The sequence below is a fragment of the Nicotiana attenuata genome, chromosome 1, assembly GCF_001879085.1.
Source record: "Nicotiana attenuata strain UT chromosome 1, NIATTr2, whole genome shotgun sequence".
NCBI classification, from domain to species: Eukaryota; Viridiplantae; Streptophyta; class Magnoliopsida; order Solanales; family Solanaceae; genus Nicotiana; species Nicotiana attenuata.
This window is the reverse complement of record NC_031989.1, coordinates 14,198,048-14,221,537: the sequence shown is the minus strand read 5'-3', so window position 1 is coordinate 14,221,537 and position 23,490 is coordinate 14,198,048. Positions and strand designations below refer to the sequence as shown.

Sequence of the window (23,490 nt, the reverse complement as noted above, 5' to 3'; positions counted from 1 at the left end):
TTATGGCACTTCTTAAGACCGCCCCCAGAAGGCTCGAGGCTCAGCTCGAGGTTCAACCCTGAGGGTTCTCAATGTTCGACCTCGAGGCAGTACAAATCGGTGGTTATGATGGTAAAACGGGAAGTTCCCAAAGCACGTGGTTGAAGCTGACCAAGTCTATTACGCTAGTACAAGCGCGTACCGTGGTATTGAATGGCTGTACCAGCCGCGTATCTTTGTAATAAATACAGATGTACTGTGTTGGGATTCCCCCTCCTATATAAAGGAGATCCTTGTAATTTTTTGCACACACAATATATTGAATACAAGAACAAGAACATTCTCTGCTCTCTAACTTAAACATATTCTCCTTTGAGTTTATTGCTTGTAATTATTACATTACAAACATATATTGTGTTTCATTGATTGTTCTTCATTTATTACTCGTCATTGATCATAAAGTGTCCCCATCAAAGCTCTTAGAACAGTTAATCCTTCATCGGCTGTCCTCAGCCTAACATTCAGCTCGACCTCGAGGTCTCCTATAGTCTAGCTCGAGGCCCCAAATCTCAGTCACTCAGTTTGCTTGACACACTATCATTATGCCTTTATCTTATTTTCTAGTCTCACACTTAGCATCTACTGCCTAACAACTAACATAAAAATGAATCACCTATTTTTTGAACCAAAAAATCAAATGTATTTTGTAATTACCATTTTCAAGGTAAACAGTTTGGCGCCCACCACGTGGGCTAAAAATAATAGTGATTGTTTTCGTGCTGGTTACTAAATAATGCAAATTATCTTTCACACTTTTTCTTTCCCAAGAATCTTTGATTTCAGCTCAAAATGTCAAACTTAGTGAATGCAAATGGGAACAACGGTCCTAAGGACCATGGAGAGAATTGTGTAGCTATTCCAGGCATCGGTGTACCACCACGAAACCCTGAGGACGCAACAGAACCAATTCCCGTGGACGTGGTCTCGCGCAACACCCAACACGTCGATATAAGCTCCCATACTGACAGGAGTATACGCCAAGAAAACCAACAAAAAGCTCAGAAAACCCCAGCTCGGGAGGAACGAGAGTTTAGCCTTCATGTCATTTTTAAGATGTTGCGGGCACAACAGCTGGCGATTGCTCAACTACAGAGCCACCAAAAAACTCCGAGCACAGCAGCACCGGAAGTGGCTCCTCGAGCCGAACAAGTACCAGAAAGATCAAGCAACAACGAGTCAGCAGGCGATCCCGCTATCATAAAGATGCTAGAGGACCTCCCATAGAGGATCGAATCGGGCGAAAAGAAGGTAGAAGCCAATGACAAAAAGTTGGAGACCTACAATTCAAGGGTCGATCAGATCCCGGGCGCACCCCCGATCCTAAAGGGTATAGATTGAAAGAAATTTGTGCAAAATCCTTTCCCGTCAAATGCTGCTCCAAAGCCCATTCCGAAGAAATTCAGAATGCCCGATGTCCCGAAGTACAACGGAACCTCGGATCCCAACACTTGTGCTGTAAAGGGGAATGACCTGAAGGACGACGAGATTGAATCTGTCCTATTGAAGAAATTCGGAGAAACACTTTCAAAAAGGGCTATGATGTGGTATCAAAACCTAGCCCTGAATTCAATAGATTCATATGCCATGCTGGCAGACTCTTTTGTAAAGGCACATGCCAGGGCCATTAAGGTTGCTATGAGAAAATCCGACGTCTTCAAGATTAAACAAAGAGAAAACGAGATGTTGCGGGAGTTTGCATCTCGCTTCTAAATGGAGCGAATGGAATTACCACCAGTCTCTGATGACTGGGCAGTGCTGGCCTTCACCCAAGGTTTGAACGAACGAAGCTCAGTAGCTTCATAGCAACTAAAGCAGAACATGATAGAATATCCCGCCGTGGCTAGGTGAATGTTCGTAACCAATATCAGTCGAAGATTAGGGTTGAGAACGACCAACTAGGAGCACCCTCAGGCTTAATATATCTTAGCAGGCTCTTGGAAAAGGAACCAAGGCCAAACAAAGAAAGGTATCAACCGTACACTGAAGATTGAAAAAACGCCCCAAGGCGTAACATACCCCAAAATGATCGAAGGACAGACCAAGGTCAGAATCCTCGAGGACCCGTGGGCAGAGTCGGATTCGATAGATATACACGACCGACGGACGCACCCGGATTGTCTGAATGCCACTTCAACATTTATGTTTCAGACATCGTCTCTGCCATCGGTAAAATTAGAGAAACCCGGTGGCAAAAACCCGTACAATCAGATCCGTCACAAAGGAACCCCAACCTGGTGTGCGAGTTTCACGGCACACATAGTTATAGAACTAAAGATTGCAGACAACTCTGAGAAAAAGTAGCCCAACTAATTATCAAAGGGCACCTCCGAGAGTTCCTTAACGACCAAGCCAAAAATCAATTTCGGGAAAGAGAGACGAACAGGAAAAATGAAACAGAAGAACCACAACATGTCATCCACATGATTGTTGGGGGAGTCGACATCCTACAGGAACCTATTGTCAAACGAACAAAACTATCCATCACCAGGGAAAAGCGAACTTGAGGTTACATACCCGAGGACGCTCTCACATTCAGCGACGACGACATCGAGACCCTATCTCAGCCTCATAACGACGCACTGGTAATCTCTTTTCTTGTGAAAACATTTCAAATTAAACGTGTATTTGTGGATTCAGGTAGCTGGGCCAGCATTATCAGGTCGAGGGTGGTGGAGCGGCATGGACAACTGGACCAAATCGTGCCCGCTTCTTGAGTCCTCAACAAATTCAACATGGCGAGCGAGAAGGCAAAAGGGGAGATCACCCTCCCGATCAACGTGGCCGGCACAACCTAAAATTCCAAGTTTCATGTCATCGAAGGAGACATGAGATACAATGCCCTACTCGGAAGGCCATGGATACACTGCATGAGAGCCGTACCATCAACCCTTCATCAAATTATGAAGTTTCCACCAATGAACGGAATAAAAACTTTATACGGGGAGCAGCATGAAGCGAGAGAGATATTTGCGGTGTACGACATGGCACCGGCATCCACACCTTCAACATCGAAGGAGCCAAAGGATGAGCAAGCAGCAAAGTAGTAATCACGAGCTGCATTTTCGGCTGTACCCGAGTCGATTAGCAAAAGGACCGTGCCATGTCCTCAGAGCAAACATTCGAGGAGTAACAAGGCTCGAAGCGCCATCACTACTAAGGTATAACCGTCTTCCTTTTTTATTTTATATTAACCTATGTGCTGGAGTCCAGTCAGAACGATCGAAGCATTCCCCAGCTGGAAGACCTTAGGTTTTAAAGCATACATTGCACTCTTTTCCTTCGACCGAATTTTATCCCAAGACGGGTTTTAGTGGCAAGGTTTTTAACGAGGCAACATATATATGCCACCTAAGGAGAACTTAACAAGTATTCAAGGCTTCTCTTCAATCAACCTCGAATACTTGGGGGCACCCCCCCTCCCCCAAGAGATCACCCCCTCGAAGAAGTCAAGATGAGCCATAAAGGGTCTCTATAGGAAAATGATGTATCGGGCCAAACGGTCGAACGAACCGTGTCCGCACAGAATAATTGAACCCTTGACGATGAAAACATGTATACTTGTTCCAAGTAATCAAGGAATATTTTTCCATCAAAACACTTTGTGCTTCAAAGAAATCCGCCATTTTTCAAGAAACAACTCCAGAGGAAGAAATTTCCCGAACACTCGAGGACTGACATCAAAAACTCGAAGCCGTAAGACCTCCGAGTTGTGAACTTCAAGCTGGTAAGCCCTCAATTAGGCAACATCAAAATATACAAGGAACGACTCCAGAGCCAAAAACTCTCGACATCTCGGGGACTGTCGCCAACGGTCACCCCATCAAGGTATCAAGAATCCGAGGCCATAAGACCCCATGCGGGCGACCTTGAGCCCAAAAGCCCTCCGCGTGGAAATTTTAGAAAATATATGACCTCCACGAGGCGTTATCAACAGTGTAAGAACTCCATAAGGCAATGCAAAATCTGTAAGACCTCAAGCTAGGCATGAATTATACTTGTACCAAGTAACCTATCTGTAAGACCTCAAGTAAGGCATGTTCAAATTTATAAGACCTTGCAAAGGGCGTAAACCCGATCTTAAAATTTAAGGCTATATATTCAAACATGTAATACCCCTAAAAAGGCATACCCTCGATATAGACGCCGAAGCTACTTCACTCGGGGAGGCTACAGGCAAATACAATGACTACAGTCACAAGGCTATACCAGCCAAACTAACGCAACTCGAGCATGCCCGACTGTCGCCAAAATACTAACACAAATTACTTTGAAAATACTTCGAAAAGAATCGGTTAACCAGGCTACCCTCGGCATAAGCAAAAGAGCTTCAATCACATCAGCTCCAAACAATAAAAAAGCTTCGAAACATTTCAGCCATCTAGAAAAACCTCGCGAGGTGCTCGCCCATCGTCGCATAACGGCTCGCAATCGAGGTTCTTATCGAACCGTCAAAGAGTCGGACGAATGCAAAAACTTCCACGAGGGAAAAATACATCCTATACTAGAGGTCCTACCGACCCTACGCGTAAAAGCCACTGTCGCCAGCTTAAATCAGAAGGTCGCACCGACCCTGCGCGTAAGAGCCACTATCGCCAGCTTAAATTAACGGTCGTACCGACCCAACGCGTAAGAGCAACTGTCGCCAGCCTGTATTAGAGGCCGTACCGACCCAACGCGTAAGAGCCTAAGAGCCAGCTTAAAATTCAAAAAATTAAGGGTCAATGAGCTCGAGTTGAAATCCGGCTCGATGACTGAGCCCGAAACAGTTAACTAAAAAACGCCTAAGGGTAAATGCGTAAGAGCCTACGAGCGAGCCCAACAAGCCTCAGGGCCGATTTACAAACCTAAGGGTTTTTACCTCGAGTCCAGTTCACCTGGCCAAACATCGACAGACGTATGAATTCAAAACAAAATGAGACGTACACAAGCGAAGGGAAATGCATGAAAGATGAAACCAAAAGTCTTCCTTTTATACGTATATACAAAAGCTCCATTTACAAAGTTCTCTAAGAACACTGTATAGAGAATCAAAATGAAAAAAGCCTAGTCTATTTTCCCCTCGGGGACTACAGCCCTATCGGCCTCCTCTTCATTATCTTTGGCATCGAATACGAGGAACTTGGCGTCGTATTCATCAGCTTCGCCCTGGGCTATCTCTTCCGAGAGATGGAAGCCCATAGCGTGGATCTGTTCGAGAGTTTCCCTCTGAGATTTGCACAGGGCATACTCATTGCTTCTGCTCTCGCGATCAGAAACCCCTCTCAACTCACCCCGAGCATCAGCAGCATCTTTTAAATAGACGGCCACTTTCTTGTCAGCCTTAACTCGAATCTCTTTAGCTTCAGCTCGGGTGTCCAGAACCTCGGCCTTCATCTTCAAAAGCTCGGACTCGAGCCTTGCAATCATTCTTGTTTGGACCGAGCTTTTTTCACAAGCATTTTGGAGTTGCATCTCGAGGGCAGAAGCCTTGGCCAAAACATTCTTCTTTGCCGCAACTTGGGCATCTGCCTGAACCTATAGCTCAGTACACTAATGATTGGCCTAACCAACTTCTCCCCAATGGCGTTCCAGGTTTTCCATCTTCCTCTGCAACTGAAGTATCAAAATGTTAATCTCCGCGGAAAGGAATAGAAACGTGCATCCCCTCGGAACAAAGGTTACCTATCTTTCGAGGTAGCTTTCATAGTTCCGACTTTGACTCGCCTCGTACTGAAGGTATACCAACTCCTTGCCCTTTTATCACAAAGAAGCCTGAGGGATTTATCCTCGTCCAAGGCTTCTCGCACCTGGCTTCACGGCGGAGCAACTCAGAGCTTGTCAAAAGCCTATGAAAAAGGAGCTCAATAAGAAAATCAAAGTGCAAAGTTGATAAGCCAATACAGTCGACCAAAGCTCGCCGCAGAACAGAGCCGCTGAGCCTCATCAAAGGTTGAGCGCACATCTACTGGCCTGGTGTCATCGGACCCAGTAGAACCACTCTCGATGGAAATACGGTCGCTCGATACCCCGCTCGATTTTGGCAGCCCATGGCCTTGAATTTCCCTCGATGTAACTTCGGCGGATGAAGAGGAAGGCGACATAAAATCTTTATCCCTCGAAGTACCTTCTACGGGAAAGCAAGACAACGGCAAAGGAGGAACCATTATTCCAAGGCTAGAAGCCTCAGATGCCGTAGGCCCAGCTGATACATCTTCTTTGAGCCTCCGAACAGGGCTTTCCTTGCTATGAACCCCCTTATCCTTTGAGAACTCCTTTCATTTGTTATCAGTCCTCGGCCTTGAAGACGACGATCCTTCCTCTTCCCCGAGGGGGCACGGTCTCATGTCAGAAAATTCTCCAATGCCTGCGGTGTCCAATGCCATTCGACAGACGTATGAATTCAAAACAAAATGAGACGCACACAAGCAAAGGGAAATGCATGAAAGATGAAACCAAAAGGCTTCATTTTAAACGTATATACAAAAGCTTTATTTACAAAGTTCTTTAAGAACACTGTACAAAGAATCAAAAAGAAAAAAAAGCCTAGTCTATTTTCCCTCAGGGACTGTAGCCCCATCGGCCTCTTCTCCATTTTCTTCGGCATCGGATACGAGGAACTTGGCATCGTATTCATCCTCTTTGGCCTACGCTATCTCTTCCGAGAGATGGAAGCCCCTAGCGTGGATCTATTCGAGAGTTTCCCTCCGAGATTTGTACTGGGCATACTCATTGCTTCTGCTCTCTCGAACGGAATACCGTCTCAACTCAGCCCGAGCATCAGCATCATCTTTTAAATAGACGGCCACTTTCTTGTCAGCCTTAACTCGAATCTCTTCGACTTGAGCTCAGGTGTCCACAACCTCGGCCTTCATCTTCAAAAGCTCGGACTCGAGCCTTGCAATAATGCTCGTTTGGACCGAGCTTTTTTCACGAGCATTCCAGAGTTGCATCTCGAGGGTAGAAGCCTTGGCCAAAGCATTCTACTTGGCCACAACATGGGCATCTGCCTGAGCCTTTAGCTTAGTACACTTATGCTTGGCCTGACCAACTTCACCCCAAAGGCATTCCAGGTTTTCCATCTTCCTCTGAAACTTAAGTATCGAAATGTTAATCTCCGAGGAAAGGAGAAGAAACGTGCATCCCGTCGAAACAAAGGTTACTTGTCTTTCGAGGTAGCTTTCATAGTTTCGGCTTCGACTCGGCTCGTACCGTAAGTATACCAACTCCTTTGCCCTTTTATCACAATGAAGCCTGAGGGATTTCTCCTCGTCCAAGGCTTCTCACACCTGGCTTCACGGCAGAGCAACTCATACATGAGCTTGTCAAAAGCCTATGAAAAAGCAGCTCCATAAGAAAATGAAAGCGCAAAGCTGATAAGCCAATACAGTCGACCAAAAATCACCGCCGAACAGAGCCACTGAGCCTCACCAAAGGTTGAGTGCACATCTACTGGTCTGGTCTCATCGGCCCCAGTAGAACCACTCCCGATGGGAATACGGTCGCTCGATATCCCGCTCGATTTTGGCAGCCCATGGCCTCGAATTTCCCTCGAAGTACCTTCGGCGGAAGAAGAGGAAGGCGGCATAAAATCTTTATCCCTAGAAGTACCTTCGACGGGAAAGCAAGACAGCGGCAAAGGAGGAACCATTATTCCAAGGCTAGAAGCCTCAGATGCCGTAGGCCCAGCTGATACATCTTCTTTGAGCCTCCGAACAGGGTTTGCCTCGCTATGAACACCCTCATCCTTCGAGAACTCCTTCCGTTTGTTATCAGTCCTCGGCCTCGAAGACGATGATCCTTCCTCCTCCCGGAGGGGGCACGGTCTCATCTTAGACAATTCTCCAATGCCTGCGGTGACGGAGTTAGTACACACAAAAGAAAGTACCTTTCTAAGAAAACACGCCACACAGCACGTACCGTGATGTTTTGCGTCCCATCTACCCTAGGACATGTCTCACCACATACGCTCATCGTAAGTTGAGCATGCTGCATGTTTCTAAGACCAATCTGCGAGGTCGGGATCCTCGCATGGCAGCCACGGGATTGCTGAAGAAAAGAAAAGGAAAACGTCTTTACGGAGCCCGCCTCTACCACGGACAAAAATAATAATAACACGAGTGTACCACTTACGTGTGAAATTCCATTTCTTAGGAAATGGTAAGAACTCTACGAGGATAATATCGACAGTCCGCACTCGGACGAATCGACTCATCCATCCTCGGTCCCGATCTTCTTCATTACTAGTAGCAAAGTGCTGGGTGGATCTACGTCGCAGGGTAATCAGGACTCGGTAATGCAGGGGCCGGTACAATCTAATAAGATAGCTGAGGGTGAACTCGAGCCCAGCTTTATCTGCAAAGTACCTTATCATCAGCACTATCCTCCAAAACGACGGGTGAACCATTGCTAGGGTGATGTTCTAAACGTCAATACCATACAAGAGGGGGGGGGGGTGATTTGTGTGGTACCCAATTTTCGTTCTAGAAGAACCTGGTTCTTCTGGGTGTACTAACTACTACTGTTTGCGGAATAATAAGTGCATAAAATAAAGAACACATATATTTTTACTTGGAAAACACCTAGCTCAAAAGGTGAAAAAATCACGACCTACTACTCAGTAGGATATTCCCAAACATCCACTAAAATCACTGAGCCAAAACAACATTTACAAAACTCATTGTAAACCTAAGGATGAACTCTAATCCCGTTGTGGCACACAACCTCAACTGTTGCGACAACTTCAAGTTAGCTTATAACTTGAACACTCTAAGTACCTAATATAATTGCTTCTATGAAAGCTGAAAGGTACAATTTTAAACCACCTACTACAATTGAACTAGAATAAAAAGAATACACAATGGAACTGATTCTTCTATCTTGTTCAAGTATCTTCAGGAGTGCACACTCAAATCTTTCATAAATTGCTTGCAAAATCGCCTTGCTCTTTTGCTCTCAATTTAGTTTAACTTCTGCGTATGTGCAATACTTGTAAAAGAGAACAATAACTATCTTTTAATAGGTTAGTAATCAGAGTTTGATTGGGATTCAATTGCTGATCTTCTATCGTAGTTGAGTCCTTGAAGATCTCAAACTCCAACACTATCTTTATCCGGATTGTGTTCTCTTCATATAAGGAGACTTTCTCCCTTATCCAAGATGCAACCTTTTCGATCAGATCAGGAGATATTGCTGCTTGATCTGTAGGACTTATCTCCTTCACGTACATCTCACATGTATAGGTTGAGCATGACTATGATTCACAAGATGGACCTGGTCCATGACTGAGTTCATTTGTCATTCTTCAAAACTTCACATGTTACTAGGCCAACAAATTCCCCCTTTTTGATGATGACAAACTCTGTGCTTTTTACTGATTCGAAACCTGTAAGAACTCAACTTAACCATGAACACTAAATTTTGAGAATTCACTTATCATCAAGGACCAGGTTAATTAGGTTATAAACATCACTTATTTCAGAATATGTAAAGCACAATATCTCTTCCACCTTTTGGCATCATCGAAAAGTTGCATACACAATGTGAATCCCATATTTAATAAATACTCATGGCCATTGGGACAACTGCAAGTGCAATCATGGTGCAATCATCAGTAATCAATAAACATATTTAAACTACCAAGGTCAGAATTAAGCATTGAACAAGAGAAAATAGCAGTTGTCATTGATAGAGATATGTTACCACCTACAATCCACAAAAACAAAGAAAACATTCAACCATGAGCAAAAAATAGAAAAATCCCTAATCTGGGTCACTAGGGGTACTAGACAAGTTCAGGATACAAAGGCTAGGAGTCCAAAGGCTTGGAGGAACTAGAGGGTTGGGTTTGGAGAAGATTCAGCATGTTCTGAAGAATTCCATCATTCTTCTCCTTTTCTTTGGAAAGCTCAATTCTAAGACCATTCCTCTCAATTTCCACTTCAACTACATGAGCCTTGAGTCTAGCAAATTCAGAATCCTTAGCAGCACATTCCTGAACCAAAGTCCTGACTTTGCTGTTGATGGGTGTCTTCAGAGATGAACCAGGTTCAACTGGGATGGCATTGACTGGATAGTCACGAGCAAGAAGAGTTTTGATGCCAAAGTGTTCCTTGCTCGAGGCCATTTCCCATTTCTTCAGAGGCACATTTAGCCTATCCAGAACTGTGGTCAATAAGAAGCCATATGGAGTAGCATGAGCCTTGGAGCCATTTATGACCCTGTCTAGCAATTTGACAATAAGGGCAGGCTAGTTGATTTGCTTTCCTCTCTCCAGGAACTCCATAAGAACCAGGTCCATGTAGTTAGCAGTGTGCCTTCTCTCATGTCTAGGCAATAAGCACTTGTTGACAAACTCAAACACAACCTTGTGCTCAGGCCTCATCTCACTTTTCTGCACAGCCCTGGCTTCATTCACATCCTCTGAATCACAAAACCCCTTGGTGATTTCAAGGGCAGTAGGGAGGGAATCCAGGCATGGCCACCTTTACCTAGTATACTCACCAAACCCTTCAGAGGGTATGTCCAGAATCTCTCCCAATTTCTATGCATCAAACTTCACTGGGACTCCCTTCACCAGGCGACTAACAACTCCATCCTTAACAGCAGCATTAGCCATAAACTCAATGAGCTCATTTCTGCCTAGCCTGCCATCCATCTGAAGAACATGTCCTTCTAACCCTGAGCAGCTAAAGAGTCTACCAATCTCATCATCCCTGGTTCCACCAAGTCCCTCAACAATCTACCTTTTAAAATCGTCCTTCTGCCAAAGATGGAAAACTTGTCCTGTTCCTTGTCAGATTCATTTTCTTCTTCCTCTTCTCCACTCCACTCTTCATCATTTGAAACTTTTGTTTGTTTAGCTTTCACTGCAGATCCTGTCCTCTTGGCTAATGAGGGTTTAGCAGACACAGGTGCAGAAGAAGACTTCTTGGAGGACGTCTTGAGCCTTTTAAGCTTGGGTGTAGGAACCACTTCTGTTGTACCCCTTTCTTGATGGACCAGTTCCATCTCCTCTTCCTCTACAACCTCAGAGGATTCTGCAATATTTCCCTTTCCCTTCTCCAATTTCTTTTTCATGCTTTCTTCTAAGGCTTTTTGTAGATCAGCTTCACTCTGTTTTACCCTGCTTCTTGTGGCTCTACCCCTAGGTACTGGAGAGGCAGTAGGTGTTGGGGATGAAGCTTTTCTTTTCTTGGAAGGCTTGAGACCAGTTGGGGTTTTTGTTGTGGGAGCTCTGCGTTTCTTTGGATCATAGCTTGCTCCAACCTTTTTCAGTAGATCAGCCAAGGTTTCTTCATTAGATGAAACAGGTTCATCTCTTTGCTTGCTCAGATGAACCAGCCCCTCAGCAGCTTCCCCAGAAACACTTCCCCCCGATTTCATGGCACTCTCTTCTAATCTTTCTTGTGTAACCCCACATATAGCAAGAACTGCTCCCATCCCATTTCCACTCTCTTCACCACATGCACCCTCTCTCTCCTTTTCTTTTTCAAAATTCTTTTTACCTCCACTCCTGCGTCTCTCAGGTACTTCAACATCCCTAATAGGACCAACCAGAACAAACGTAGTCTCTAAGTTTTCACTCACAGAAGAACTTACCTCAGTAGGGGATTCTTGAGTCTTCTCAGAGTTAGAAGACCCTTGTACTTCCCCCTCAGTAGCTGATTGATATGCTTCTGATTTAGAGCTGGAGTCTGAATTTTGAGTTTTGCATTGCTTCATTTAGCTTGCTTTCAACCTTTCATTTAAAACCTTCCTCAAAGCCCCAAATGCTACAGTTTTTCGAGCGAGCATTTTCTGCCTTCGAAGCCTAGGTTTTGGAGAAACACTAGGGGGAGTAGATGAGGATGAATTTGGGTGAAATGGTGGTGGAGGAGTTCCAGGATTTTCTTGTGGGTTAGACATGATGGTCGATTTCTTGAAAGAATTTTGGAATTTTGGAGAAGATGGCAATTAGGAGTGAAGAACAATATTTGGCGGTTTTGATATTATGATGAAGACTGGAGAAGTGGTGTGTATTTAAAGAAAATTAGACAATTGATAAGTAATGGCAGCTTTTTCAGAGGTCACATAGAAGCCTAATCAAACTGAGACTCCAGAAATTAAATGATCTATTTGGCTTCCCTAGATATTTGGCAAAAATTACGGTTTAGAGTTCTAGATGGACGGAACTGGTTCAATGCCAACGGATAAAATTTTCTAGAGATTTGACAAGTATAGGACTTCTGCTCACGATTGAAACGTTAATCTTTCTAATTGTGCAGAGTATCGAAAACATACCTGAGCTTTCATATGAGCCCATACTGATGAACCAGGTTCTTCATTTAGAACTCTCTTGATCATGCCTCAAATGCCATAATAGAGAAAATTTTATAAAAGATCAGTGAGTCATATAAACACATCATAGGAGTATACTAATTAAAGTATGAAACTGAGTAAGAATTAATCTAGATATTTACACAAGTTCAGAATTCCTAGGCATTTTTTTTCATTTTTTTTCCAATTATTTTTTCATTGTGCATTCTGAACTGGACCTATTAGGTGATCTTAATCTTCCCTAATTCCAACCTGTTCCTCTCAACGTTTTCTCTACTCGGTGCTTTAGTGAAGATGTCAGCAATTTGTTTATAAGTAGCACATAATTCTATGGAGATCAATCCTTTCTCATAGTTATCTATTAAGAAGTGGTGCCTAAAATCTATGTGCTTAATCCTCTTATGATGAATAGGGTTCTTTGTCATACTTATAGCACTAGTGTTATCACAGAATACAGGAATGCAACCAACTTTAATGCCAAAATCTACCAGCTGCTGTTTGATCCATAGCAAGTGAGCACAACAAGAAGCAGCAGCAACATACTCAGCTTCAGCAATAGATAAGGCCACTGAATTTTGCTTCTTAGTAGCCCATGACAAAAGACATGAACCAAGGTAGTTTGCCATACCTGAGGTGCTCTTCCTATCCACTAGGAAACCTGCATAATCAGCATCAACATATCCTACTAGATTAAAATTACTACCTTTGGGATACCAAAGGCACATATCAGTGGTGCCTTTCAAATATCTTAGTATCCTCTTGACAGCAGTCAAGTGAAACTCTTTTGGATTGGCCTGAAAACGAGCACAAAGCCTTACACTGAAAACAATGTCAAGTCTACTGGCAGTAAGATACAAGAGTGAACCAATCATACCCCTATAAAACTTTTGATCAACTGCTGAACCAGGTTCATCAACGTCTAATTTAGTGGCAGTTGCAACGGGTGTGTCTATTTCTTTTGATTCTTCCATTTTCAACTTTTTGATTAGCTCTTTTGCATACTTCTCCCGATGGATCATGGTTCCATTAGGACTTTGTTTGATCAGTAAGCCTAAGAACAAGTTAAGCTCGCCCATCATACTCATTTCAAACTCACTCCCCATTTGTTTTGCAAAGTCCTTACTTAGCTTATCAATGGTGGCCCCAAAGATTATGTCATCAACATATATTTGTACCACAAGGAGATCATTACCTTTTTCCCTTAAGAATAAGGTACTATCAATTTTACCTCTTTTGTGACCATGTTCAAGCAGAAATTTGGACAGTCATTCATACCATACTCTTGGGGCTTGCGTGAGTCCATAGAGAGCCTTGTCTAACTTGTACACATACTGAGGACATTCCTTGCTCTCAAACCCTGGAGGTTGTTTCACAAACACTTCTTCTTTTAGGTAGCCATTCAGGAAGGCACTTTTGACATCCATCTGATGAAGAGTGAATTCCATGTGTGCTGCAAAGGCTATGAGGAGCCTGATTGCCTCTAGTCTTGCAACTGGAGCAAAAGTCTCATCATAATCTATGCCCTCCTATTTGCTGTAGCCTTGGACCACCAGTTTTGCCTTGTTTCTTGTAACTGTTCCATATTCATCAAGTTTGTTTCTAAAGACCCATTTTGTACCAATAACTGATCTATCCTTGGGTCTTGGAACTAGTTGCCAAACTTGGCTTCTCTCAAACTGATTGAGTTCATCCTGTATTGCATTGACCCAATCTGCATCCTACAAAGCCTCAACAACATTTTTAGGTTCAATAAGATATAAAAAGGCATCAAAAGCACACAGATTCTATAATTGTGATCTAGTTTTGACTCCAGATATTGGATCAGTGATAATGTTCTCAATAGGATGACAACTTTGATACTTGTGAGGTTTCACAAGCAGCTGGTTCAAACTAGATGTTTCTCCCATGTTCTGTTGCTGAGGAATAGGGTCATGAACAGGTTTGTTTAGTGGATTTATTTCAGTTCCTCTTTGATTAGTTCCCCCTGTTAGGTTGCCCTGAATAGAAGAACCTGTTCCATCACATGTTCCTTCTTTTGGTGCCACTTTGACTTGTGCTGAGACTTCAGTCAAATCCTTTACCAATCCAATGGCTTCATCTTCGTGTTCTTGTTTGTCAGAAAGAATGTTAGTTTCATCGAATACTACATGCACACTTTCTTCTACACACAAAGTTCTTTTATTGAACACTTTATATGCTTTGCTATGTGAAGAATATCCCAAGAATACTCCCTCATCACTTCTGGGATCAAACTTACCTAGGGAGTCTTTTCCATTATTGTGCACAAAGCACTTACATCCAAATGCCCTAAGATGGGATATATTTTGTTTTCTCCCTTTAAGTAAATCATAGGGAGTCTTCTCTACAAGAGTTTTAGTCATACATCTATTATAATGTAACATTCAGTGTTTACAGTCTCTGCCCAGAAGCTATGGGGCAGCTTACTAGAAAGAAGCATAGTCCTAGCCATGCCTTCAAGAGTTCTGTTCTTTCTTTCAACTACTCCATTTTGTCGAGGAGTCCTAGGGGCAGAGAAGTCATGATCTATACCATTTTCATTGCAAAATTCAGCAAACTTAGCATTTTCAAATTCAGTTTCATGATTAGACCTAATGGATGCAAGTTGATGTCCTAATTATTTCTGAGTTTTTCTAACAAAGGCAGTAAACATGTCAAATGCTTCATCTTTAGATGTTAGAAATAGTACTCAGGTAAATCTGGAATAATCATCAACAAATACCATTACATATTTCTTTCCACCTCTGCTAATGGTTCTTATTGGACCACAGAGATCCATATGGACCAGTTCCAACGACTTGGTTGTGCTTACCATTTTCTTGCTTTCGAAGGATGATCTTACCTGCTTCCCCCTTGCACAGGCCTCACAAACTTTGTCTTCCTTGAACTTGATGTTAGGTATCCCTATCACCAAGTCCTTAGAGACTAATTTGTTTAGCTGATTCATACTGGCATGACCAAGTTTTTTGTGCCACGGGAGGGGATCATTATCTAGCACACTTAGGCAGGTTAGTTCATTTTCTAAGAGAGTAGACAAATCTACAATGTAAACATTGTTAACTCTTTTTCCGTGCAAAACAATCTTGTCTGTGGTAAGGTTAATCACAAAGCATTTTGTAGCGGTGAATGCTACAAGGTTACCTCTATCACACAGTTGTGACACACTGATCAGGCTGTATTTCAAGCCATCTATCAAGTAGACATTCTCAATGGAGTGAGAGTCTGTCTTACCTACCTTTCCAACCCCAATAATCTCACCTTTCTTCCCATTTCCAAATGAGACATTACCTCCCTTTAAGTCCTCAAGTGAAAGGAACTGGTTCTTGCTTCCAGTCATATGTTTCGTGAAGCCACTATCCATGTACCATATTTGGCTACTTCCCTTCACTTGGACCTGCAAAGGAATCAAGGGTAAGTCTTAGGAACCCAAACTAGTTTAGGTCCCTTTCTATAGGCAAAGGGATAAATCAGATTTCTTCTGGCCCACCCAGGCAGCCTATCTTTTTCTTGAACAAAAGCTTTGTTCTTTTGACTGGCCTTTTCTTTTGCATTACATTCATTTTTGTAATGGCCAGTCTTGCCACAGTGTGTGCAGATTTTGTTCTCAGGAAGAATGAGGTACTTGCTTTTACGATCCCACTTAGGTGCTTGAGTCCCATAGCCAAGTCCTCTTTTGTTGCTACTGTGATGTTCTTGTAGCCAGGAGAGTGCATCGGAAGCCTTGTTCCATTTGCAAGTTCTATCTAGTTCATGTATTACTTTCCCTAGATCTTCTTTTAATACTCTTATGTGCTCATCCTTCCTGTACAACTCATCCTTCATTTTTCCTAAGTTTTCTTCTAGGGTGAGATGTGTGTGATCAGCTTTCTTCATTCCTGTTCCTGATTTCAGTTTTAAGTTCTCAGACCTAAGTTTTAGGACACTAGTGTCAAGTTCAAGAACCTGGTTCTTCAACTCAGCATTTTTACTTTCACTCTCATTAGCACCAGACTCTAGATTTTTGCACTTGCCTTTTAGGATCACACATTCCCTAGACAGTTCTTCCTTCTCATTGTTAATTATCTCAGTCTCATCAATGAAGTCTAGCAGTAGCTCAGACAACCTTTCTTTAGACAGGAATTTAATCTTGTCTTTGAGATGAAGAATATTTACCTCTTGTTCATCATCTGATTCTCCGATGGCCATAAGTGCTTGTTCATCTCCAGCTTCATCTTCTGAGTCCTCATTTGATGTTTCTCCCCAGGCAGAAACCATAGCCTTTGTTGATCCTTTGTTCGTTTTTTGTTGAACCTGTTCCTTCTTCCTGTTCCTTCGTTCAGTCCTTTCCTTCTTCCACTCAATTTCCCATTGAGGACAATTCTTGATCATGTGATCAGTCTTACCACATTTGTAGCAGCCCTCATTGGTCTATTTCTCAGGAGCCCATGGTTTGTTGAAGGTTGTACCTCTTGAAGAACCCTTTCCTCTCATCAGGTACTTTTTGAAATCTCTTGTGATCATAGCCATTTCCTCATCCTCCAGATCTGAACCTTCAGCAATTCTAAGAGCCAGACTTTTTTCCTTCTTGGGTGCATCCATTTTCATGGTCTGCCTTCTCTGTTCATAGGTAGTAAGGTTTCCAATTAGTTCATCCAGCTTAAGGGTAGCAATATTCTTTGATTCCTGAATAGCAGTGATTTTGCTTTCCCAAGAGACTGGCAGAACCCTTGTTAATATCTTCTCAACTTTGTCTTCTTCAAGGATAATCCTTCCAAGAGACTTAAGTTCATTTGTCAGTGTGGTGAATCTTGTATGCATCTCTTGGATGGTTTCTCTTTCCTTCATGGTGAAATTCTCATATTGAGAATACAGCAATGTTCCTCTGGACCTCTCCACTTGAGGTGTTCCTTCATGAGCCACTTGCAAAGTGTCCCAGATTTCCTTAGCAGTGGTATAACTTTGAATTCTACTATACTCATCTGGACCTAGTCCACACACAAGCCATTTCTTGACCTTGGAAATTCTTCTCCCATTTCTTCAAATCTTCAGCAGTGCAGTCAGCTCTTGTCTTTGGCACATCCACTCCTTCCTCATTCTACTTTGTAGTTGCCAAAGGACCATCAATGACTATGTCCCAGAGTTCATAGTCCTCTCCTATGATATGATCTCTCATCCTGTTCTTCCACAGGAGTAGTACTGACCATTGAAGAGTGGAGGCCTAGCAGTGGATTGCCCTTCCCAGTTCCCAGGTGGTGCACTCATCTTGATCTTTTCCTAAGGTGTTAACCTCCTCAAGGATAACCTACGTCGCAGGGTAATTAGGACTCGGTAATGCAGGGGCCGGTACAATCTAATAAGATAGCTGAGGGTGAACTCGAGCCCAGCTTTATGTGCAAAGTACCTTATCATCAGCACTATCCTCCAAAACGACGGGTGAACCTGTGCTAGGGTGATGTTCTAAACGTCAATACCACACAAGAGGGGGGGTGATTTGTGTGGTACCCAATTTTCTCTCTAGAAGAACCTGGTTCTTCTAGGTGTACTAACTACTACTGTTTGCGGAATAATAAGTGCATAAAATAAAGAACACAAATATTTTTACGTGGAAATAACCTGGCTCAAAAGGTGAAAAAACCATGACCTACTACTCAGTAGGATTTTCCCAAACTTCTACTAAAATCACTAGCCAAAACAACATTTACAAAACTCTTTGTAAACCTAAGGATAAACTCTAATCTCATTGTGGCACACATCCTCAACTGTTGCGACAACTTCAAGTTAGCTTATAACTTGAACACTCTAAGTACATAATACAATTGTTTCTATGAAAGTTGAAAGGTACAATTTTAAACCACTTACTACAATTGAACTAGAATAAAAAGAATACACAATGGAACTGATTCTTCTATCTTGTTCAAGTAGCTTCAGGAGTGCACACTCAAATCTCACAAAAATTGTTTGCAAAATCTCCTTGCTCTTTTGCTCTCAATTTAGTTTAACTTCTGCGTATGTGCAATACTTGTATAAGAGAACAATCACTGTCTTTTCATAGGTTAGTAATCAGAGCTTGATTGAGACTCAATTGCTGATCTTCTATCGTAGTTGTGTCCTTGAAGATCTCAAACTCCAACACTATCTTTATCCGGATTGTGTTCTCTTCATATAAGGAGACTTTATGCCCTTATCCAATATGCAACCTTTTCGATCAGATTAGGAGATATTGCTTCTTGATCAGTAGGACTTATCTCCTTCACGTGCATCTCACATGTATAGGTTGAGCATGACTATGCTTCACAAGATGGACCCGGTCCATGACTGAGTGCATTTGTCATTCTACCAAACTTCACCTGTTCTTGGGCCAACACAGGTAACCTGATATCTTCTAAATAACTCGAGCACGACCCTATCGAGAGGTTCCAATGTTAAGGTGTATGTGTATATTTTCAAAAACCCCTCGACCTTAGCCATAATGCTTTCTTCCGGGGAAGGTACCTGCAATACCACATTTTCTCCCCATCCGCAATTTTTTTTAACTGCCTTGAAGTGTTCCTCCCCTTTTGAGGAGTTAAACCTCGATGCATGCTCTCGATGGCCCTGAACATTGGGAGGTCTCTCTAATATAAAGTCCCTCCTCGAGACAAAACACCTCGAGGTTAACCCACCGGACACCGGCGGTGTACCACCGATCGGGTGCGAAGCAGAGGCAGAACTCACCTATTCAAAAGGACAATGAATTCTGACCATGTCAGTGCCACTTTTTGGAAAAGTGTACTGGTGGGAACCCCCCCCCCCCCTCCCGGTCTCTTCGCGGCCATATCACATAAATGACACTGTCATACAACGGCCGAGAGACATCGAGGTCTCGAGGTCTCGAGGATCCCGGTACTATAAGCTTGAACTCTAAAAAGAGCTATTAACCTAGTCTCGAGATGGTGCCCTATCTCGGGGGTCCTGATTACTCCAAGTATGGGCTCCGAAGATCCCATATCAAAATTCATAGGCTAACTTCGCATAAGCGCTGATACTAAAAAAATCAAAGATTTGAAGCAGAAGAGTCTTTTGACATTTCCGAAAATATATTTACAAGGGATGTCTTTACAAAGCCTTTTACCCCCGAGAAATTCATATACAAAAAAAGGAGAAGACAACGTGAGTCTATTCTTCACCTCACTACTCTCGAGTCGCCTTTGGAATCCTCGTCCGAAGTGGCCGAAAATGCCGATTCTTCCTCCTAGGTTCGGGCCTCTTCAATCTCAGATGAGAGATCAGTGCCTTTGGCACTTGCTTCCTCGAGAGCCTGCCTCCTTGCTTGCGAACCAGCGTAAACAATGGCCCGAGTCAGCTTCTGCTCGGCCTTCTCGTATGTCTCTCTAGCTCGTTCATTTGCGGTGGCGGAATCTTTCATGTATGAAGATGCATTTTCTTTTCCCTCAAACTTGGCCATGGATAGTGCAGCAGCCTCCTTCTGAGCACTTCGAAGAAGATCTTGGGTCGATGCCAACTCCGCTCGCAAAAGGTCCCTCTCCAAGGTCACGGCCTCATTCTGCCCCTTCAGCTTGAGGATCTCTGCATCCTTGGTTGCAGCCTCTTCCCGGAGTTGCCTCACCAGGGCATCCTTTTGCCCAATCTGCAAAGTCAAAACAAGTCGGTAAGCATCAAGTTATAAGAATAAAAGATGAGTTCATGGATGTCATGCTACCTGCTCAGCAAGGCCAGCCCTTTCCTGGCGCACTCCCTCCAAACTCACATGAAGCCTGCTCAAATCCTCCCCCTTTCGGGCAGAGAAGGCCTTCGAATCTTTCAGCTCTGAGGTGAGCTTCTCGAGCTCCTTCCCACAGCTTGAAGGCTCATCTTGAAGCCTAGAAAAGGCATTGTCATAAATTTTCTTAGCCTGCAACAAAGCAGAGAAGTTAGAAAGTCAAAGGCAAAGGTTTGAAGCGCAAACGTTATGTCAAAGAATATCACCTGCTGCTGAAGCCTCTCCGCCTCCTCGAGAGCGACGGGAGCATCGGGATCAATGTTCTCATCGACACCGTCGAAGAGGTCTCCGAGCACATCTTCCCCTCCATGAGAGGCCCCCACACCTGCGGTATACGGGTCTTGTGCATCCCTGATTTCCCTCGGTGAATACGAAGGGCCCAAATTAAAGCCACCCAGGGCATTAATTTCTCTAAGGGTCTCATCTTACCCCCGAGAAGCTTCAGGTTTAGGCCCTCCGAATCACCAGCAGCGGCTGCATTGGAACAGACTGTACCATGTCCGACTTGAAACTTGGCGATTGTTCCTGCACCCTCCTCGAGGGTCTCCTCGGCACGAATTTGGCCCATATCGACCAACCTCGATTCGGCAGCCTTCCGCCCATCAACTTATGGAGCATCCGCGCCCCGTCTAGCCCTTTGTTATGGGCGACCATCATCATCATCATCTTCATCCTCGGTACAGGGACTTGCCACAGCAGCTGAAGTTGAGACGGTGGCGTCGGTCCGACGCCTGAGAACATTAGATTTCTCTTATTTGGGAGACCCGGACGACGCTTCCTTCTTCCTCTTCCTGCCCTTCACGGGTTTCGAGGTCCCTTCCTCACCACCAGAAGATGTCTCATCAACACTCCATCCCCGAGGCCTACACAAGTGTGATGCATCAAACTTACCACCATAAAAGATACTCATAAAGAAACATGGTAAAGATAGTAGTAAAAAGCATACCGTGGTTCTTGGCCTGCCACTGCGTTCTGGCCAAGTCACGCCAGGAATGCTCGATATAAGGGAAAGCAGAACCAAACTGTCTGATCCATCCCGATAGGTTCTGAACCGTGCCAGGGTACCAGGCGGTGGCTGCATTATCAAAAGAAGATCATTTTTAGAAGGGGAAGAAAGGGAAATAAAACGTGCTCGAGGTAGGGGCACTTACGCTTCACATTCCATTCCTCCGGGAACGACATCCTGTTAGCCGGGATGATATCCGAGGTCCTCACTCTGACAAACTGGCTCATTCACCCCCGGTCCTTGTCCTCATCGATGCTTGAAAAGAACGTCTTCGCAGATTGAGGATGAAGCTTGATCAATCCTCGAAAGAGACGGGGGCTATATAATATTACCAAATGATTAAGGGTGAAGGTCATACCCCCGACCTTGTTGGAAAAATATCGGAGCATGTAAATGATCCTCTAGTTAGAAGGATATATTTGGCTGAGCGTCACCTGGTACTCACGACAAAAGTCGAGAATCACCGGATCTATCGATAGGGAAGAAAGATCCGAAGAATCTACGGGACCCAGAGTAAAGGGGTATGTAGATACGCTGAGGAAGCCAACTTTATGGTCTACTATGCTTTCCTCAAGATTAAGGATCTCAACTAACACTGCCTCCCCCTATCGGCAGTCTTCCTTCACTCTATGTGTATCGGTCACCACGCTGATGTACCGAGACACGTGCTCACATCGGCCCGGTGAGTAGAGGGGGATTTTCGATGGAAAAATTATAGACCGTATCGAATTGGCCGGGATTACGTTGCTCGACAGTTGGGGGTACTTTTGGTTTACCCCTGGATGGGCGAGATGAAGAAGTTGCGCCCACTTTCTGAGGCACCGTTCTAGAGGTTCTAGCCATGACTATAAAAAAGGTTTATGACAAAGAAAGTGAGGAAGCAAGCGCAGAAGGGAGAAGAATGTAAAAGATGGTGAACTTAGCTCTAGAAAATTGAAGATGTTGCAAAAGTGTGAATGACAAAATGATTGAGGTATTTATAGAAGCCATATGGGCAGCGTTTGAGGAGCGAAAAGGTCGAACCAATAGCGGTTCGCGGGTTTCTCGATAGTCGCATTGATAGTGACCCCTGCGCAGTCATTGAGTCATAGAATTTAATGCTCTGATGGGCTGAAGTCATGATGGTAGTATCGAAGAAACAAGAGTTGAAGATCGTCTCTTATCATTTTCATTCTAAAAAATGCGGGGACTATCTGTAAACGGCAAAAATCAGGGAGTCCGATTTTATGGTTATTATGGCACTTCGTAAGATCGCCCCCAGAAGGCTCGAGGATCAGTTCGAGGTTCGACCCCGAGGGTTCTCAATGTTCGACCTCGAGGTAGTATAAATCGGTGGTTATGATGGTAAAACGGGAAGTTCCCAAAGCACGTGGGTGAAGCTAACCACGTCTATTAGGCTAGTACAAGCCCGTACCGTGGCATTGAATGGTTGTACCAGCCGTGTATCTTTGTAATAAATGCACATGTACTGTGTTGGGATTCCCCCTCCTATATAAAGGGATCCTTGTTAGTTTTGGCACACACAATATATTGAATACAAGGACAACAACATTCTCTTCTCTCTAACTTAATCATATTCTCCTTTGCGTTTATTGCTTGTATTTATTACATTACTTGTATTTATTGTGTTTCATTGATTGTTCTTAATTTATTACTCGTCATTGATCATAAAGAGTCCCCATCAAAGCTCTTAGAACAGTTAATCCTTCATCGGATGTCCTCAGCCAAACGTTCAGCTCTATGTCGAGGTCCCGTATAGCCTAGCTCGAGGCCCCGAACCTCAGTCACTCAGTTTGCTTGACACACTATCTTCAAGCCTTTATCTTATTTTCTAGTCTCACACTTAGCATCTATTGCCTAACAACTAGCATAAAAATAAATCACGTATTTTTAGAACCGCAAAATAAAATCTAATTGTAATTACCATTTTCAATGTGAACAAAGAGTTAATTGAGTTTGACTTTTGTATATTTGACGTTGGATCAGAGCTTTTTATTATTATGTTAGGTCCGAATGGTGATTTTGGACTTGGGGTATGTCCGGATTTGCATTTGGATGTTTTATAGTTTCAGCACTATATGGCGAAAGTTGGCAATTTGAAGGTTGAAAAGTTTATAGGTTTGACCGGGAGTTGACTTCAATGTTATCGAGTTTGAATTGTTATTCCAGGAGTTATAATAGGTTCGTTATGTCATTTAAGGTGATTCCATGTTGTTTAGACGTGTTCGGCGTATGTTTGGAATTTAGAAATTTAAATAGTTCATTGAACTTGATTTGAGGTGTGATTCATGGTTTTGATGTTGTTATGTGTTGTTTAAGGCCCCCGAGTAGGTCCGCGTTACGTTTTGGGACTTATTGGTATGTTTGGACAAGGTCCCGAGGGGCACCGTGAGTT

General features: G+C 43.5%; 1 protein-coding gene across 1 annotated transcript; it reads right to left on the bottom strand.

Annotated features, from left to right (window-relative positions):
- On the bottom strand, positions 19,562-20,657 carry LOC109233222. The gene is made up of 4 exons (XM_019399012.1): positions 20,519-20,657; positions 20,296-20,414; positions 20,030-20,221; positions 19,562-19,957 (listed from the first exon to the last, which is right to left on the bottom strand). The coding sequence occupies exons 1-4, from the start codon at positions 20,655-20,657 to the stop codon at positions 19,562-19,564; spliced, it is 846 nt and encodes a 281-aa protein (XP_019254557.1).